The sequence below is a fragment of the Salvelinus alpinus genome, chromosome 10, assembly GCF_045679555.1.
Source record: "Salvelinus alpinus chromosome 10, SLU_Salpinus.1, whole genome shotgun sequence".
Lineage (NCBI taxonomy): Eukaryota > Metazoa > Chordata > Actinopteri > Salmoniformes > Salmonidae > Salvelinus > Salvelinus alpinus.
The window spans coordinates 36,111,526-36,129,605 of record NC_092095.1 but is presented as its reverse complement, the minus strand read 5'-3'; the positions used below and the strand labels follow the sequence as shown (position 1 = coordinate 36,129,605).

The window sequence follows — 18,080 nt, the reverse complement described above, 5'->3', positions numbered from 1 at the left end:
CAGCGGCAGGGACTGCGAGACTAGTCAGGATCGAGGCAAAGATGAACGAAGCAAAGTACAGAGACAGTTCTTTGTTGAAGCACCTTTGGCAGCAATTACAGCCTCAAGTCTTCTTGGCTATAACGCTACAAGCTTGGTACACCTGTATTTGGGTAGTTTCTCCCATTATTCTATGCAGATCCTCTCAAGCTCTGTCAGGTTGGATGGGGAGCGTTGCTGCATAGCTATTTTCAGGTCTCTCCAGAGATGTTAGATCGGGTTCAAGTCCGGGCTCTGGCTGAGCCACCCATGGACATTCAGAGACTTGTCCCGAAGCCACTCCTGCGTTGTCTTGACTGTGTGCTTAGGGTTGTTGTCCTGTTGGAAGGTGAACCTTTGCCCCAGTCTGAGGTCCTGAACTCTCTGGAGCAGGTTTTCATCAAGGATCTCAAAGGGTCTGAATACTTATGCAAATGTGATATTTACATATTGTATTTTTAATAAATTAGCAAACATTTCTAAAAACCTGTTTTTGCTTTGTCATTATGGGGTATTGTGTGTAGATTGATGAGGGGGAAAAACTAATGTAATCAACTTTACAATAAGGCTGTAACCTAACAAAATGTGGAAAAAGTCAAGGGGTCTGAATACTGTATCCCCCTCATCAAGCCGTATCCCTCCTCAGCCTAACCACGTACCGTTTTCTGGGGAGAGCTTGTCGTAGGCGTCCTCGTAGATGTAGTTCCGTCTGATGGTGACGATGATCCCGTCCAGAAGCGGCCCGTCTCCCTGTACGTCCCGCTTGTCCGCGTAGATCAATCTCTGGAAGATCTTCGCCACAGGGACACACAGAGATAATATGGCAAGCAGTTTTAATGACAGACTACCTATAGCCAGCCATGTTTTAAAGGACCTCTATTGACTACATGGACTATTTCTAATGGATGTAGTCAACAATAAAAGGCGATTTTATTTGAAACAAATTTAACTGAGGTGAAAATAAATATTACACAAGGGTTTTGGTTTTCTAACAAGTATAAAACATACATACGCTTTCAAATATATTGGCACCCGTGCACTTTATAATGGAGTGCAACGGAGCAGAATGTTGTTTTTTCTTCAAAAAAATTACTGAATGCTATTTTTACCCTGTAGGCCCCTGCAACTTACCACAGGTGAGAAATTACACAGTAAATGAGAATCTTTGCACTCGACCAAATTCATTCGAATTTTGAATAAATTAGTCCAGGCCAATTTTTTTTTTTACATCCATTTCATTATTTATTTGATATTCTTCTTGGTCCTTTGCAGTTGTAAATCAAACAAATACATGTGCAAACACCAAAAGCTTTTTCCATTTCAACTTATTTTAGAAGAATGTGTGAATCATGCAAGGGTGCCAATATATTTGAACGCATCTGTATGGAGCAATATGCAGAGATGAGATGTAGAGTACCTTGACTCGTTCCTCAAAGGGCACGACGAAGGGCAGCTCGGTCAGAATGGCCAAGTGTCTCTCCTCAGACACAGACAGCTGTGGAGGCTCCATCCCCACTAGAACAGAATAGAACATGTTTTTGTCCTGTAAGGGAACTTCTTCAACAGAAATACAGTACAACAACAATGCTTAAACTGCTCTACAACAGTCAATCTGTCTGTCTTCTACCCATTAATCTATTTATCTATTCATTTATCCATCCCTCCATCAATTAACCCATCTAACCACACTATCAATCTGATCCTCCATCTAGGTATCTATCCATCTGGCCCTAATTCATCCATCCATCCATCCATCTATAAATGCCCAATGCAGCGCCATGAAGGGTTTCCATGACGACATAGTGTGTGGATAGATGCTGAGACAGCACTGTGTGGTAAATGTTTAACCAGCCTGCACGGAGCCCATAGGTTCCTTTACCAGAACCTAAACCCACACTTCTTCCCTGCAGTCTCCCAGAAAACCCAGACACTTCTTTATGGAAGGGGTTAAACCCAGAAAACACCCAGACCCCATTTATCCAGTTAGCCCCCCCATCCTACCTGCCTGCTACCTTACTCCCTCCCCAACCGCTAACCCGCTAGGCCCTCTCCCCACCCAGCTGACTGTTTACAGGCAGCCCATCACCGAGTGCTCAATCCTGCCTCAACCCCTCTCTCACTAACACACACTTTTAATTAACTCAACGGTGAGCTGCCCGTCCACCTGACTGGCCGTTTCCATTAAGCAGACGTTCGTAACCGTTTAGAACCCAAAACTGCCACAACAGCAGAGTTAGACCACCATTCTCCCCCCCTTCCCCTTCATTGTCCCCGTTCGAGCGCAATTATTCTGCTCAATTAGTCAATCCTATCTGCATTTCGGCCATCAGGTTTCCATTGGTGAGGAGAAATATGGCCCGGGGGTGGTCAATACGTTAGCCATTCATCACCCGAGGGCCTGTCCATTTAAGGAAATGAAAAAAGGGAAGACAAACATACAGCCAGATGTGTCTGAGCTCATCAGGACTCTCCGGCTAATTTAATTGATCCTGTATCGGGGCTGGCTGGAGTGGCATTAGGCAGATCATACACGCATTGTTATCTGTTTGTTTTCACACCTGCTCTCTCTCTCTGCCCACTGCCGGAGGCCCTTTGATGCAGCTCTAAATTAAACAACATATGATCTTGGTTGTCTCGCTCTCGGCCCATTGCCATCCCTGGCTCTTCGCTAAGGCATCAGGAGTGACTTGAAGGAAAATAACATACCTGAGATTACACCTGAGCTGACCTAAGAGCTTAATTTACCAGAGATGGCACAGTGTTCCCTGTACCCAAATTATGGTGCGGCAACTAAGGTGTTCCATTGCACTTCTAAAATCTGTGATGACAATCAGTGGTCGGTTCACGCATAGCAGGAACTAGGGTTGTCACAATACGTCAAAGTATCATAGAGTTAAGTCTGCTTCCTGTTTCCTTTTTTTGCCATGGAAAATCGTGTTATCGTGATACTGGTATCGTGAACAAACCTAACTGGGACTACTTTTTTTTGTGGGATCTATATTGTATCGTACCATCCAGTGTGGACTGCAGGGGCCCGATGCGTCCCATCCTCCGCGTCCTCCACACGTGTCTGGCCGAGGGGACGTACAGCTGGGTCACCTGGAGAGGGAAGAGCAGGGCTCCAGTCAGCGTGACTGTGCTAACAACATCCTACATAGGAAATAACGTGGGTCTAATACAACGGCCTAACAGTACGCCACAGGGACTATGTTTATGCTCACTTTCCAGTATTTACAGTATGCATTGAATGTATTATGGTGTATTGTTGTAGTGTATTTTGTATTTCCGTGTACACGGACAATAAAGTGATCGTAATGTATCATGTACATTTACACAGATACTCCTCAAAGGCATGTCAGTAGCACAGTTCATGAAAACATTGCATGCATCTCCACCATAGATGTCACAAAGTTGTTTATCAACTATAATTACATGTAATGCCAAGAGCTTTAAGTTGTGTTCATGACCACTGTATGCAGTCGTAACGGTGGAATGAAAAAAGGAAGTGTTCGTGAAGCGTTATTGAGTAAACCAGATGAGGGATTTGCCTGATAACCTCATTAAGGGTAACAATCTAACGGCTGAGAGCACGGTTACCTTATCTGCTCTGATGTTGACCTCTTCGGAGAGCCAATGACCTGCCGGACAGAAGGGACGTCTGATGTCACGAGCCTTCACCATCTTCACCAAGTTAGTGATCACCTGTGAAACGCAGAACAATAAACAATCAAAATAAAAGTCACACACTGAACTCTCAAGAGAACATGCCACTCGCTCTCTTCGTAGTATATAAAAACGAATAAAAAATTGGCTTAAATGGTTTCGGCTGTAATAGGTAAGTCAATGTGAAATGAAACCAAACGTCACACAAGTGATAAAGATATATGTCATTTTAACCATGTAATTTTCAGGTCCTGTGCGGCTCGGTCAGTAGAGCATAGTACTTGCAACGCCAGGGTTGTGGGTTCAATTCCCCATGGGGGAGCAGTACGAAAAATGTATGCACTCACTACTACTGTACGTCGTTCTGGATTAGAGCGTCTGCTTAAATTACTTAAAAGTAGAAAAAGTTAAAGATATGTGCTATACGGATGTCATTTTAAAGCATACATCCTTTCATTTGTTAACAAACAAATCTATTTGCGTGGAGACTCGACAATAAGATGCTTCCTCTTAAAAAAGCAATTTGCGAGCTGAGCCATTAGTGTGGTATTTAACGATAGTATAAAAGAGAAATGGTGGGGGGGGGGGGGTCGTCCCTCCACATCCAGCACCAGGGTTAATTATGGGCCAGTCTGTCCAGTCTGCTGACATCAGCCGCGGGACAGAGAGCAAAAGATAAACTGTGGTAATGACCAGTGTAACTCCGCAATGTTCTGTAAGATAGGGTCAGGGTGAGAGTTGTTGTGATATCCATTGTCTTACTGTGCAGTAGAGGGTGAAACAAGAGTGAATATTCATTCCTGTCCTGTTAATAACTAAATATGTCTGTCTTGTACTGTCCCAATCATTTTTTGTACTGTCCAGTCCGGTCCAGCGAAAAACATGCCTTTTGCATCCTATCCCATGTCTTACTCTGTGCAGTCTTTGGATAGGAATGTTAGATAGAAGTTGATCATCACTTTCGTCAGCTGTGTAGGTCATATTTGTGGAGTTCACAACTTCAGATGATTAGCGGAGAGAAGACTCCACTGTAGCGACTAAACTTGTCACATCTATATTGATCATTTCCATAATCTTACTCTACAGTCATTACCGGCACTAGCTGGGAGTATTCACACACATAATTACCCTGAAACAATTTTCAATACAATAACCAGGCAACATCGTTTGAATGGAAGTGTTATTTTTTTTAAACGCACATCGTTTTTCCATACAGGACGCACTCAATCTTGGGCCGTCATCAGCGACGACCGGAGTCGGTATTCTCGGTAATAACGGGGAGTGCAAAACGCTGTTCGCGGCCCCGGCGATGGGTTCACAGAGACTTACCCCGACTCGGAGGAATGAATAAGCATTCCTTAATTAGCACATCGGGTTAAGTGCACGACTTAATGGGCTTTCCCAAACTCTGCGGTGACATCTCTCTCCAAACATGGCCAAGAAGAGAAGTTCCATTAGCAATATTAATAGAAGCTTAGTTGATCATTTTCATTCAATTAACTTCTTTCAATTAAACAGATAGCTCGACAATGGGGGTGATAAAAGATGGGCGAAGGACGGCTGATGACTCGAACCAAACATTAGCGTGTTACGGGGTCAGCGGGCGTTAAAGCGACTGTAAATTCAGCCCCCCCCCCCGTTCAATTTGGAAAATGCATTTCCACTGCTCTCCCACTTCTTTAATGGGTCGTTTTAGCTGACGGGAGGTGTTTGCTCGCCTTGAACTGTTATGAAATTCTTGCCGCATTCGTACACCGCCACCACCTCTGCTGAAAGAAAGTGCTGCTCACTTTCGAGTCCCTCTCTCAAAGAATCGCAGCCAGAGTCGCTTAATTACTGTTTCAGGGAAAGTAAGTGGGAGAGGAGAAGGATAGAGGGGGGTAAGGACGAGAGTGAGAGTGAGTGAGCGAGCGAGCGAGAAATAATTAACCTAATGTTGTCATCTGCCTCATTTCCTTTCAGTAAACAGCCAATGAACGTCCTCACTCAGCCATGTCTAGCCACGCATACTCGGTTTCGCCTAACTAACCCAATTTGAGTTTCGACGGTTGCTGATCAACACATTTTTGTTATTTACAATTATGTTTGCTATGAGAGCAGCAGAAGTCAAAGAAGACCCTTTAAAGATACATACAGCATGCGACCATTTTCAAAATCTGCTACAGGTGCAGCAGAGTGAGGACAGAAGCCAGTTGGGACTCGGGAAGCACTCAAATTATGAAGTTTTTTATTTTTTTGAAATCCCATTTTCCTTATTTGGTATATATTTAGTCAGTTGGATATAAAAGGGGAGACTGAGAAGGGAGGAGAGGCTCCCGGACTTTGGCGGGGGACAACATGCAGACTAGAGTTGTGGCGGTGTTACACACTAAGCCACACTCACCGTTTCTACATGCTTTGAATCAGATTTGATGCCACTGTCATGCTAGGGCGATAGGTGCTGGGCGGGGTAATCACCTTGAAGAGCTGAACCCAGCGTTTCTGCTCGGCCTGGATGCGCTGCTGCACCTCTGTGTTGGTTTTGACTCCCACGCTGCGGAAGGCGGCCATGTACTCCTCGCGGTGCTCCGTCTTGGTCTCGGGGTAGGCCAGCTTGATAATGCCCAGACAGGCGTCCCTCAGCAACTGAGACAGGTTCACCAGCTCGGACAATGTGAACGGCATCATGGTGGTATTGCTGTGGCCTGAGGAAGGGGTGGACAGAAGGAATGGACAGGTGTTCACTGTTACTCAGCCATTGAACACAGGCAACATTTTCCTATCGCAAAGACACCTGCACTGTAAGCGAATGCACTGCAAGTGAAATGATCATTTTGCAGCGCGATTTAAACTTTTCTTTGACAATTTCCGTGAGGAAGATCTCTAGTTAAACCAGGGATTTAGTAAACAATGTGATACACACGCCACACGCAACGCAATCATGAGGTACTGTATCAGAGCTCCCGTTATTCAGAAGGTTGCCAGCATAGCTGCCTTTGCGAGGAGAAAATATCGCCCTACATCTCTTACCCACTGAATATCAAGCAAGGTGGAGGATGTTGTGCAGCAGCAATGTGGTGTAGTGTAAAAAATGTGTGAAACTATCCATCTGGACACATATAGATTTGTTTCTAGAAGCATTTCAATTCAAAGTAAAACAAAATGTCAGCTTCACACTGATTCAAAACAAGAGGCATGTGATTTTGAGACTAGGGTTGCGTCCTTAATGGCACCCTACATTCCCTGGTCAGAAGTAGTGCATAGGGAATCGGTTGCCATTTGGGATGCCACCTTGGAGACTAGAGTTTGGAGGAAGCAGTGTTTCCTCTATATTCATTTAGCAGCGGCGCGGCGCCACTGGTAAATCGTTGCCGCCACTTCCAAAAATATGATAATTCTGGGGGATTTTAAAATGTTTTCAGAGTAAACCCTAAACGATTAAAAGCAGATATAAAGTATGTAGCAAAGATAATGGAGCTTTTTTCTTTTTTAACAAGATAATCTTTGAGAACTGGCCAAACAATCACCAGAATAAAAACTAGACAGGAGAATACATTTTAAATAATTCATAGCATAGGGCCCCCATTGATTTTGTTATAATGTTTGAGTCACTGAGATAGCATAAGAACATGGCATAAGCCATGGCAAAATGTGTAGAATTGCTGAATATTTTTCGCTCTGCCCCATGACTAAATGTGTAGGATAACAGAAAACTCTTTAAAACAGAAAAATGTTGTCTCTGTGGCCAAGATGAGAGCCTCTAAAATGTTAAGTCGGAGACGGTGCTGTTGGCCCCACATTCGCCCCCCACCCACGCTAACTTTGCCACCACTGCCCCAAAAAATCCTAGGAGAAACACTGAGGGAGTGGCCTACCATGGCCCTCCATAGGGTAGCCAAAGAACTCGCTGTCATGCACGGAGATGAGCGAGTGGCTGAAGAGGGAACTGAAGAGATAGAAGAGGGGAATGATGCGATTGGAGTCTTCCAGGGACATGGGAGACCCCCGCGAAATGACCTGCAACAGCGGAACCATGGACCTGGGAGGAGAGAAGAAGAGAGAGACTCACTACTCACTATACTGACATGTTTATTCATGTCAATAAAGGACGTTGAATTGACTTACATACGCCGAGACCCAATCAAGGACCTCACTTTGTTCAGGGCCGCATATTTATATCAAGTGTCTCAAAGCAGGAGTTCTGATTTAGGATCAGTTTGGCCTTTTAGATCACAACGAATAAGATTACATGGACAGGGGGAGGAGACCTGATCAAAGATCAACACTCCTACTCTGAGACGCTTGATACATACAGCCCCTGACCGACATTCAAATCAACTCACCCCGTGATCATTTTGGTGGTCATGGACTGTATCAGGTGCCAGAGATGTCTCAGGAAACGTGCATTAAACGCTAAACTGTACAGAAGCCTGGAGGGGACAAAATAAACAAACATTTACAAAAATATCTATAAAGATGCATGTATCAAAGATGTGGGACAAAAGAGTTGACACAGTTTGTACGTCTGAACGTATACATTGCGCTCTACCTCGATGCCCTCTAAGTCAGATATCGTTAACATTGCCCAAGTAACCAGAGGACACACATAAAGAGGGAAAAATATCAAATAAAAGCGGTTGAACAGCAGCATAGCGTATCCCGCAAGAATTTTTTTTCTTGGCCCTTCCTCTCCCTCTTTAGTCCCCTCTTTCCCTTTTCCGCAACGAAAAAAAGATTAAACGACCCATTAAGCTTTATTTAGGCGAGGCACCTTCCATTAGTAAACTAGTTGCTGGCAAGGAGGAGATCGGCCCAGGGTCATAAACAGGCCCTCTGGCTTCCTGGAGGAGCCCCATTTAACTTAATGGCCACGGGGGGACACAATAGAGGGGGAGGGGGGCATGGCCCTCACAATGACCCCCGAGCGCAAGCATGCTTCCACACTCTCCCTGAATTACATGATAACACTGAGGAGGGAAGGAATGAGCCACTGGCTGCGTCCCAATGGCAACCGATTCCCTCGTGTCGGCCTCCTATGGGCCCTAGTCAAAAGTAGTGCACTATGTAGGGAAAAGGGTGCCATTTGAGATGCAGCCACTGGGCCCTCATCCCGGACACCCCGGCCGGCCGGTCTAACTAACGGCCTATGGCACCCGGGTGTGAAGCTGCTCTTTGTTCAAAGTGTGTGTACCCTCCTTTAAATCGCTACGGCTAGATTGTGTGTGTCCTTCACACCGAGGGTTATTGTCAGGTAACACTAATGCGGTAAATAAGCTGAAAACTAAATAAATGCCCCTTGCATATAATAGGCCTCTGTCTAAGGGGCTACGATATTGTCACCTATAAGGATGCCTGCCACTTAACAGGCCGGCATCTATTCACATTACGAGGTAAAAGATTGACAGAACAGAGAGGGGGACCTGGAAGTGGATGGAATCTCACGTGAACACACGTTGGTGTCGGCCTCCAAAATGTCACCCTATTCCCTACGGGCTCTGGTCAAAAGTAGTGTACTACAAAGGGAATAGGGTGCCATTTGGGACAAACCATACCTCGGCCACCATTGCGCAGCGGAGAATATCTGAAAGGCGGAAAATGAAAATGAGCCCTCAGAGTGGGGGGCGAGTGACACCTCTTAATATGTTTGAGAAATAGTTTCTGCCGTGCCCCTCCCATCTGTCAGTACAAGAGAGGAGGGGAGCCGGGTATAGCATAGTGCTCTGGGCCTTTACAGTGCGCAGCCGGGTGTTTGATTGAAATGGGAAACAAAGCACTAAAATGCTGACTGACAGCCTGATATACGGCCTGCTAGAAACCAAAGCTCCATTTCAATCACGGAATGAAGGCACTAATACACAAAGTCACAGGCATCAAAAGGGGTCATGTGTGTGTGTTTGTGTGTGTGTGTGTGTGTGTGTGTGTCCATAAAAATGACCTTGATGGACAAAACACAGATTATTTTCTTTTGACATAATGCAAGAATGTACGTACGTTCGCAGAAAAAGAGAAAACTAGGAAAAAGAAAAGAGAAAGGGCTCGATTCAATCCGTAGCGCTGAAGTGCTGCGCTACAGCGCAATATACATTTTAAGGCAATGTTCCCACGTTGGTGGAGAATGCATTCATGGTAAATGCTACATATGTCAGCCCAATCTGAAATGAATAGAATCACGCTACAGTATGGATTGAATCGAGCTCAAATAGTAATTTGCTTCAAATTCTGTTTTATTTATGTAAAACTAGCTTAGGCCTAATTCATAAGGGCCTGCGAGTCAGTGCCAATGGCAGAAAGACTGTTCTCATTGCCCGAGCGTCAATATCTCATGTAAACTCCACAATCACAGCAAGCGCACAAAAACAAATGAAGCACAGAGGCTAGCTAACACTTACAGTTGTCAGTGACCATCAGTTAGTGACAGAGTGCCACCACAGGCTGAGGCTAAACAACAATCAAAGTAAAAGTACACCAAATACCTAAGACTAAACAATTAAAGTGAAATTACACCCATTTAGCCTACCAACCATAAAGACAAAGATTATAGCAACAAAAAAACAAACCTAATCTAAAAAAAAGTATATATTTTTTTCTTTCTTACAGAACATACAGGCCTGAATTGAAAAGACTTAAATTTAAAGATTATATCTCAAATCTTACAGAACATACAGGGCCTGAATCGAGCTCTTATGAACAGAAGAAAGCAAGAAAGAAGGTAAGAGCATTTTGACAAGATACACATTTATTCGAGGCATTGCGCTGGGCTGGCCGTCGGGCGGGAGGCAGGAGGGCCGGCTAGGCAGACTAGCTCTTTTTTAAACGCAGTAAATCAGGCCTGGGATGCAATTTGCTCCCCTAAGCCTCTTGTAAAGCTATCCCGTCTACTTGGGCACTAATTAATCTTCCTCAGTGAGCTAATTATTTTGCACAGATATCCGATAATGATGGAGGACGAGAGGCAGGATTTATGGTAAAAGCGTTTGGACCAAAGGAAGCTGTAAAAATGATAGAAAATACTTAGGGAGGATTCTATGCCTATTCCACCAAATGATTTGGTAAGCAAATCAACGCATCTTCTCTGGTAGAGTTTTGGGGGGATTTTTCTGTTTTGTGTGAGTTTGAAAAATGTCTGAATCAGGTTTCGCATGAGATCGGACAGATTCCTTTTTTGCAATTTAGAACGTTTTGCAATGAAAACTTGGGTTTTCTTACTGGACAAATTCAGGTAGTCCCTCCCCGTTCTGGCCTGTTTGCTTCCGTTTGGTTTCTAGTTGATACGACCCAGGTAACACTCTCCTGCCCTAAACAATATAGCCGTCTTTATTGTTGCCCACCCTGTAAAGGTAAAAGCAACGCGTCAGTAATGACAATACGCTGGGATACACATTCACTCTCTCATCCCCACACAGTACAGACAGGTAGTGGTGTCTTCCATTGGCTCTACCAACCATTAACCAGAAGGGTTGAGAGACCACGCAGGGTGTGCCGTAAAGCCCAGGAAGGTGCCCCCTCGTTCAGCCACGACAGCGGCCATCTCCCCCTCTCACATCCACGTCCACATCCTGCCCTAATGCAATCAACCCAAAATCAGCCATCCCAGGACTAATTACCCTAATCGAGGAGTGACAGCTTCAGAGCCTCCCTGACATCCCGAGTGCTTCCTCTGCCGGTTGTATACGCCAATAACGGCTGAGCTTCTTCATCGTTATTCACATTAGTTGCTTACAACACGTAAACGCTGATTCATCACCAGTTTCATGATGAAGTTAAAAATTAAAACAGGTGAAAAATATATACAAAAAGACAAAATATTGGAAAAATTCATTACAATCGCGGCGAGAGGAAGGTTCTCAAAACGACTTCAGGTGAGGAATCAAACAAAAACAAAAGCGGATATTCTAGCACTGTAAAGACATGTAACACCTTTAGGTGTGTGAATCCCAAATGGCACCCTATTCCCCTTATGGTGCAATAATTTTGCACTAGTGGTGCACTACATAGGGAATAGGGTACCATTTAGTACGAAAACAACGTAACTGGATCCGATGTAGAACACTGACCTGACTTTGGGCACCATCATGCGGTGCTGCACCATGAGTGTGTGGCAGATGGAGGCCATCATGGTGAAGACCTCTTCGCTGGCCGAGTCCCTCCACACCAGGTTGAGCAGCGCGTTTGTCTGCTGCTTGGTGTCCAGCTTGTGGACACACTCCTCCGTGATCCGCTGCACCGATATCCGATAGCTGTCGTCCTGCAACCATCGAGTTCACACGCAATAGGTGAGGGAGTTGTTGCAGTAAGTAGGCTATAGCTGGGCCTGAATTCATAAAGCGTCAGCAGGATCTGGGATCAGTTTTTCCATTTCAATCATAATTAATAAGATCGTATGGACAGAGGCGGACCTGATCCCAGATCAGCACGCCTACTCTTAGACGCTTTATGAATACGGGCCAGGATGTTTATCGTGAGGTGCCATGGGGCAGTGTGGATAGGGCTATGGTCTGCTTGTAGTGTGTGCAATACCTGTAGTCAGATGTAAGCCGTTTTCATTAGAAAATGTTGCCTGTGAAGTAACTGGCCATTCTGAACTATACGCATTACCTGTGACCTGCATTGTGCCATTCCTGAATTTTGGTGTTACCCGTATTGACACATTAGTGGTGTGTGTGTGTGTGTGTGTTAGCTAGCAACCTGTGTGGACGGAGCCTGGGTGTTGGTGTCCTCCTCATCCTCAGAGTCACTGATGACCTCCGGCCTGCTGGTGCTCTCTGACACGGGGAGGAGAGGCAGGAGGGCCTGCAGAGCTCGCAGGTACAGCTGGAGGCCCTCCTCTGACAATGAACCTGCGCACACAGACAACATTACAACCCCTCTCCCTATCACTATAGATGTCTTTTTTTCAGGGCCATTCCCTCCAACTCCTCATGTCAATGTGCCTGCTGGTACACAAGAGTACAATTCCCCACATGCTGGACACTAAGCTTGTGTCCCAAATGGCACCCTATTATTGCTCCCGAGTGGCACAGCGGTCTAAGACCACTGCATCCTTGGTTCGAATCCGGGCTCTATCACATCCGGACGTGATTGGGAGTCCCATAGGGCGGCGCACAACTGGCCCAGCGTCGTATGGGTTTGGCCGTCATTGTAAATAAGAATTTGTTCTTAACTGACTTGCCTAGTTAAATAAACGTTAAATAAAAATAGAAAATCTACATAGTGCAGTACATTTCACCAGAGCCCTATGGGAATAAAGTACCGTTTTGGACGCAGACACTTACCCAGGCAGGTCTCCCCGACCGAGAGGACAAAGTAGAAGAGCCACGGAGCACGTTTCAGCGCCGCTGCGGAGGAGACTACGGTGGCCTGCAGGGAGCCCAGGAAGGCCTCGAAGGGGAAGTGGAGGCGCGGATCGGACAGCGCCGGAATAAAGAAATGAAAGATCTGCTCCGTGAAAGGCGCCGAGGTGAACTCCTCAGTGAAGGCCGCAAACACAAACTGCCTGTGGAACCAAAGAGAGAGAGGGAGAGAAATGTCACTACACAAATGCCTGGAGTAGAGCCGTTTACATTCCCCACATTGTAGAATGGGTAAGTTGGTTTTAACTGTTCACTACATGATAATGACATTAGATTAAGTCAATTGATCACAAATCAATATTTACAAATATGTTAATAAATAAATAAACATATGAACTGTCTAGATGATTTATTTTCTCCTAATTTTTACATTCTGTCGTAAAGAGCACATGGAACATTCTGTCGTAAAGAGCACATGGAGCATTCTGTCGTAAAGAGCACATGGAACATTCTGTCGTAAAGAGCACATGGAACATTCTGTCGTAAAGAGCACATGGAACATTCTGCTGTAAAGAGCAGATTGAATGTTCTGTCATAAAGAGCAGATTGAATGTTCTGTCATAAAGAGCAGATTGAATGTTCTGTTGTAAAGAGCAGATTGAACATTCTGGTGTAAAGAGCACATGGAACATGTAAGACAATGTTAAAAATAGGTTAAACAAAAAAATGGCTATAGTTAGTGCCTATTAAGTGTCAAATAAAGTAACAGGGTTGACCACAACAGGGTTGACGATATCATCTTAAATTAGGCATGAATCCCCTTGTGACGGTGGGAATGGAAGCTTATTGTGTGCAACAGGAAGGGGCAATTGAATGCAAGCTTCACAAAAAAAGTTTAAATTGTTCAAAAATTTCTAGCCTGTCTATCTATGGGTAACAGAGTTGACGTGTTACGCTCAACCCGCTCAGTTTTCCACCACAAAACACCAGAACATTTCCATTAATAGTAGAACGAGCTCACCTGCTAACACTAAGACTTGACTATTAGATGTTCAATATTTCTTAAGATTTTTTATTTCTTTTAAGGAATAGTTTCATCATATTAAAACGGGAGTTCAGTTTAAGTAACAGGGTGGATCTTAAAATGAGGGACAGGTTTTTTTTTTACCTTAAAATGAATCACTAATCACATGGAATGAATAACAATCTTCAGAAATGACTTTGTAAAAGCAAAAACATAACTAGGGATTTACAATGATTGTTAAAACTTGGAGACATTTTGGGGTTAAGTAGGTTCCTAGAAGTCTTTCTTTATTTAAAAAAAATTTATTATTGAATTTTCCATTTCTACTTAAAATATCAAATGGCCACAAAAGGGACTCATTTCATGGAACGAGCCGTATACAGGACACAGCAGCGAAATGCTTATCTACAAGCTCTTCTTCAACAACACAGTGTTCAAATACTAGGTCAGATATCAAAAATATGAAAATGTATTTACAACAAAAAATTATGTTCACACCGTTTATACAATCCCAAAAAATGTCAGCAGTCAACTTAAAGATTGAGCACTTTCAGTACAGAGCCAAAAGTCTGTTTCTAAAGAAAGGTGATCCTTTAAACTCATTAGGCTACCCAAACAAGGACAATAGAGTTTGACTGATAGAGTAGGTGTCTCCTTTCAGCTCTGAGTGCCCCAATATTGTCTTGTCAAACAGAGCTGTTTTGACCGAGTAACTCTCACATCTGGTGGTCCCGGTCAGATAATTAGCTGTTGGAGTGAGTGTGTGTACCCAAGTTTCTCACACCCTTTCCCCTGCTATTCTTCAAAAAGAAAAGAACGCCCCCACCTCGTTTGTCATTAAGAATGTTTATAATTGAGAGCAAATAGTCGATATTCTGTACTCAGACTCTGGGTCAGTTTTATTGCTCGTTGTAAACAGGTTGGCGAATCAAATACGGTGTCCCCGCTGACTCGAAGGACAAACAAATGCCCAAAGTTTACATTATCGGTTTACTGGACAATTTTAACAGCATACGCCACAGACAAAGGCATTCCGCCCCTAGCCCCTCGCTGTGCTTTTTCCCACGTGCTCAGCAGTCGCTGATGCAGGGATGCTTTGTGTGTGAGGGGGATTTCATGTGTTGAAGGTTAAACTTTGAGGGGGTCAGACTTCAGGACACTGTGTGTGTGTGTGTGTGTTCTAGTTAACTTCAGCTTCAGTTCATTTGTGTGTGTGTTTGACTGTTCTGGTGTGACTGTTGTGGTTTTACAGACACTGTTAAACTTGGAGTAGGGTAAAGTTGCCCATAGACGCTGATCTTGGGTCAGTTTAGCATTTTTCGCAATAAAAGAGAAAACTCACCAGACCGATTGTCGTTCTGTACAGTCAGGGGCCGCACATTCACCGTTTGTCCGCTTGCCTTCGGCGCGGTATGTTACAGGGACCACCCGCCGGTGGACAACTGACAGCTGTCAATTTCGCCCATTTCTACATGTAGAATCGGTTTGAAAATATATACGGCCGGTACTCTGTTCAGAGGTAAGCACTCTCGGTCGGCAGACACTCGGCAATCCTACTGGTCTGTCCGTCCCTTAATGATTACTGTTAGGATTGATTGGAAGAGGGGAAGCTGATCCTAGATCTGTACCTAGGGGAGATCTCAACATACCTTGCGCCTGTAGTGCAGGAGGAGTAGGTAAAGTGCAGGGGTTTCAGCGTGTGCTCCAGCAGTGTGCTTGCCAAGGGGATAGCATGTGCACCATAGGGAGCATCACTGTACTCCAGACTGGAAGGGAGCTTGTGATTCACTAGAATATAAAGTGATCTGTAGTATCCTGTGTGAGTGAGTGAGTGAGTGAGTGAGTGAGTGAGTGAGTGAGTGAGTGAGTGAGTGAGTGAGAGTGAGAGAGAGAGAGATGCAAGAGGTCAAATTCAATGGGGCTTGAAAATGAGCATTAACAACAAACAAAAAAAGTATTTTGCACTGTAACAGCAGTGAAACCATCAGGACACTTACCTTTCTGTACCATATAGTGCAAAATCTGCTCGATTAACGACGCTACACAATTCATGTCTTCAAGGACAGGAAGATAAGTTCTCTCTGAAGAAAAGATCTCCAGCATCCTCATGGGGACGGCAACATTCAAACTGTCATCCTTGCAGGTCTGCAGAAGTCTAGGAAAGATGGAGAAACACTGTTATAGGGGTGTAATAAGCCCATATTTCATTGATTTGATCAACGCATTCATGGCGGTAGGGTGAAGTTGCCCATAGAAGCTGATCTTGATTAGATGAATTAGGATCCCCATTAGCCGACGCCAATGGCAACAGCTAGTCTTACTGGGGTCTGACACATAATGAAAAAGACATTACAGACATAAGACTTTACAATTTGCATACATAAAAATAAATACATGTAGTGTGTGTGTGTGCGCATCTATCAATTACACATACATGTCAGTACATACACACAACAAATAGGTCACATGGGGGAGAGGCATTGTGCCACGAGGGGTTGCTTTATTTGTTTTTTGAAAGCAGGTTTGCTGTTCCCTTGCGATATATAAGATGGAAGGGAGTTCCATGCACTCAAGGCTCTGTATAATACTGTACATTTCCTTGAATTTGTTCTGGACCTGGGGACTCGAAAAGACCCCAGGTGGCATGTCTGGTGGGGTAAGAGTCAGTGCTGTCAGTAATTTGAATATGCAAACAATTGAGTATTTCCTATAACATTCATGTTTCTTAGAAAAACAAGAAGTGACGCAGTCAGTCTTTCCTCAGCTCTTAGCCAAGAAAGACTGTCATTTATAGTATTAATATGACCCCTCTGATTACAATGAAGAGCAAGACGTGGCGCTCTATTGTGGGCCAGCTGCAGCTTAACTAGGTCTTTCTTTGCAGCGCTTGACCATATGACTGGACAATAATCAAGATAAGATAAAACTAGAGACTGCTCTTCTTTTTTGACACCACACTCCACAAAGCAACTCTTTATTACGGACAGATCTCTCCGCATCTTTACAACCATTGAATCTATATGTTTTGACCATGACAGTTTACAATCTAAGGTAACACCAAGTAATTTAGTCCCCTCAACTTGTTCAACAGCCATACCATTCTTGGATATTGGGTCAGTTTAACATTTTGTCCCCACTAATGGTTAAGGTTAGCATTGGAGGAGGGGAAGTTGATCCAAAATCTATACGTAGGGGAAACTTCACCCCAGAACGCATTCCTGAAGAATAGGTGTAGGCCCCCATTACCTGCAGCAGGAGCCCAGGACCCTCTTGATCTGAAACACACACGTCTGTCTCTCGGGCCCCGCCAGCAACTTCAAAAACTGCCCATTGTATTTCACTAGGTTCTGACAAATCCATATCTACAGAGACACAGACAGAAATGTTGCGTCAGGTTCCCACACGCAAGACATCACATTTTACACAAGTTTTGAATTAGTTGTAACAACACTTCCAAAAAACGTTGGTCCTCACCAATCTCCGTGAGTCCTCACTCTGTCTGTAGAAAAACAGGAGTTGCCTCGTTAGGAGACTGAGACTGGCAGCGTCGGACATTGTCGGTCCACCTTCTGACTGTGCCTGGCAGACGCAGCGGTCAAAGTTGCCCCTCTGGATGGCATACTGGAAAAAAGCAGGGTCAAAGTTCATTGACAGTTATAGGGATGATCACTTGATAGTGTACACAATGAAGTATCTATCCCCATTGCCATCAGCAATACGAGGCTGTGGAAATGGGATTGCTGGCAAGATAAGTGAGAGTGGAAGGGTATGGCATAGACACCCAAGAATGAGCTTGTTCATGTTAGTAGACATACTTGCTGTTTTCGGTCATGGTATCCTCGTATATAGGACTGAATGACAATAGCGTTCTTCAATCTTCGTCTTTCATCCTTATTGAAGTTGAAAAACAGAGTAAATAAATACACAGTGAAATTAAAATGTTTGGTTTACAATCCAACTTTGTATTTGAAGTTCACGTAGGACGATTTTACATCACAAGTGTGTTTCACACAAAGGACTACCTCTCTTTTTCGCCTTTCCTCTTGTGTCCGGTGTAGGAGAGATGCTTTTTCCTCCTGAAAGCCAAAGTATATTAACATAGCTTG

At 44.3% G+C, this 18,080-nt stretch overlaps 1 protein-coding gene across 2 annotated transcripts in view; it reads right to left on the bottom strand.

Moving 5' to 3' along the window:
- The window catches only part of ube3c (ubiquitin protein ligase E3C), a 44,695-nt gene that overhangs the window by 25,472 nt on the left and 1,143 nt on the right, over nt 1–18,080 (bottom strand). Inside the window, exons 3-18 of one of the 2 annotated variants that reach the window (XM_071329101.1) lie at nt 17,997–18,050; nt 17,790–17,864; nt 17,449–17,595; nt 17,221–17,336; nt 15,972–16,129; nt 15,624–15,789; nt 12,933–13,153; nt 12,346–12,497; nt 11,715–11,905; nt 8,004–8,090; nt 7,536–7,699; nt 6,139–6,365; nt 3,616–3,720; nt 3,030–3,117; nt 1,436–1,533; nt 678–801 (exon numbers count right to left, since the gene is read on the bottom strand). In XM_071329101.1, the coding sequence (XP_071185202.1) occupies nt 678–801; nt 1,436–1,533; nt 3,030–3,117; nt 3,616–3,720; nt 6,139–6,365; nt 7,536–7,699; nt 8,004–8,090; nt 11,715–11,905; nt 12,346–12,497; nt 12,933–13,153; nt 15,624–15,789; nt 15,972–16,129; nt 17,221–17,336; nt 17,449–17,595; nt 17,790–17,864; nt 17,997–18,050 (2,173 nt within the window). Of the gene's footprint in view, nt 1–677; nt 811–1,435; nt 1,534–3,029; nt 3,118–3,615; nt 3,721–6,138; nt 6,366–7,535; nt 7,700–8,003; nt 8,091–11,714; nt 11,906–12,345; nt 12,498–12,932; nt 13,154–15,623; nt 15,790–15,971; nt 16,130–17,220; nt 17,337–17,448; nt 17,596–17,789; nt 17,865–17,996; nt 18,051–18,080 lie in introns of both variants that reach the window. The other variant, XM_071329100.1, reaches the window with a different exon arrangement.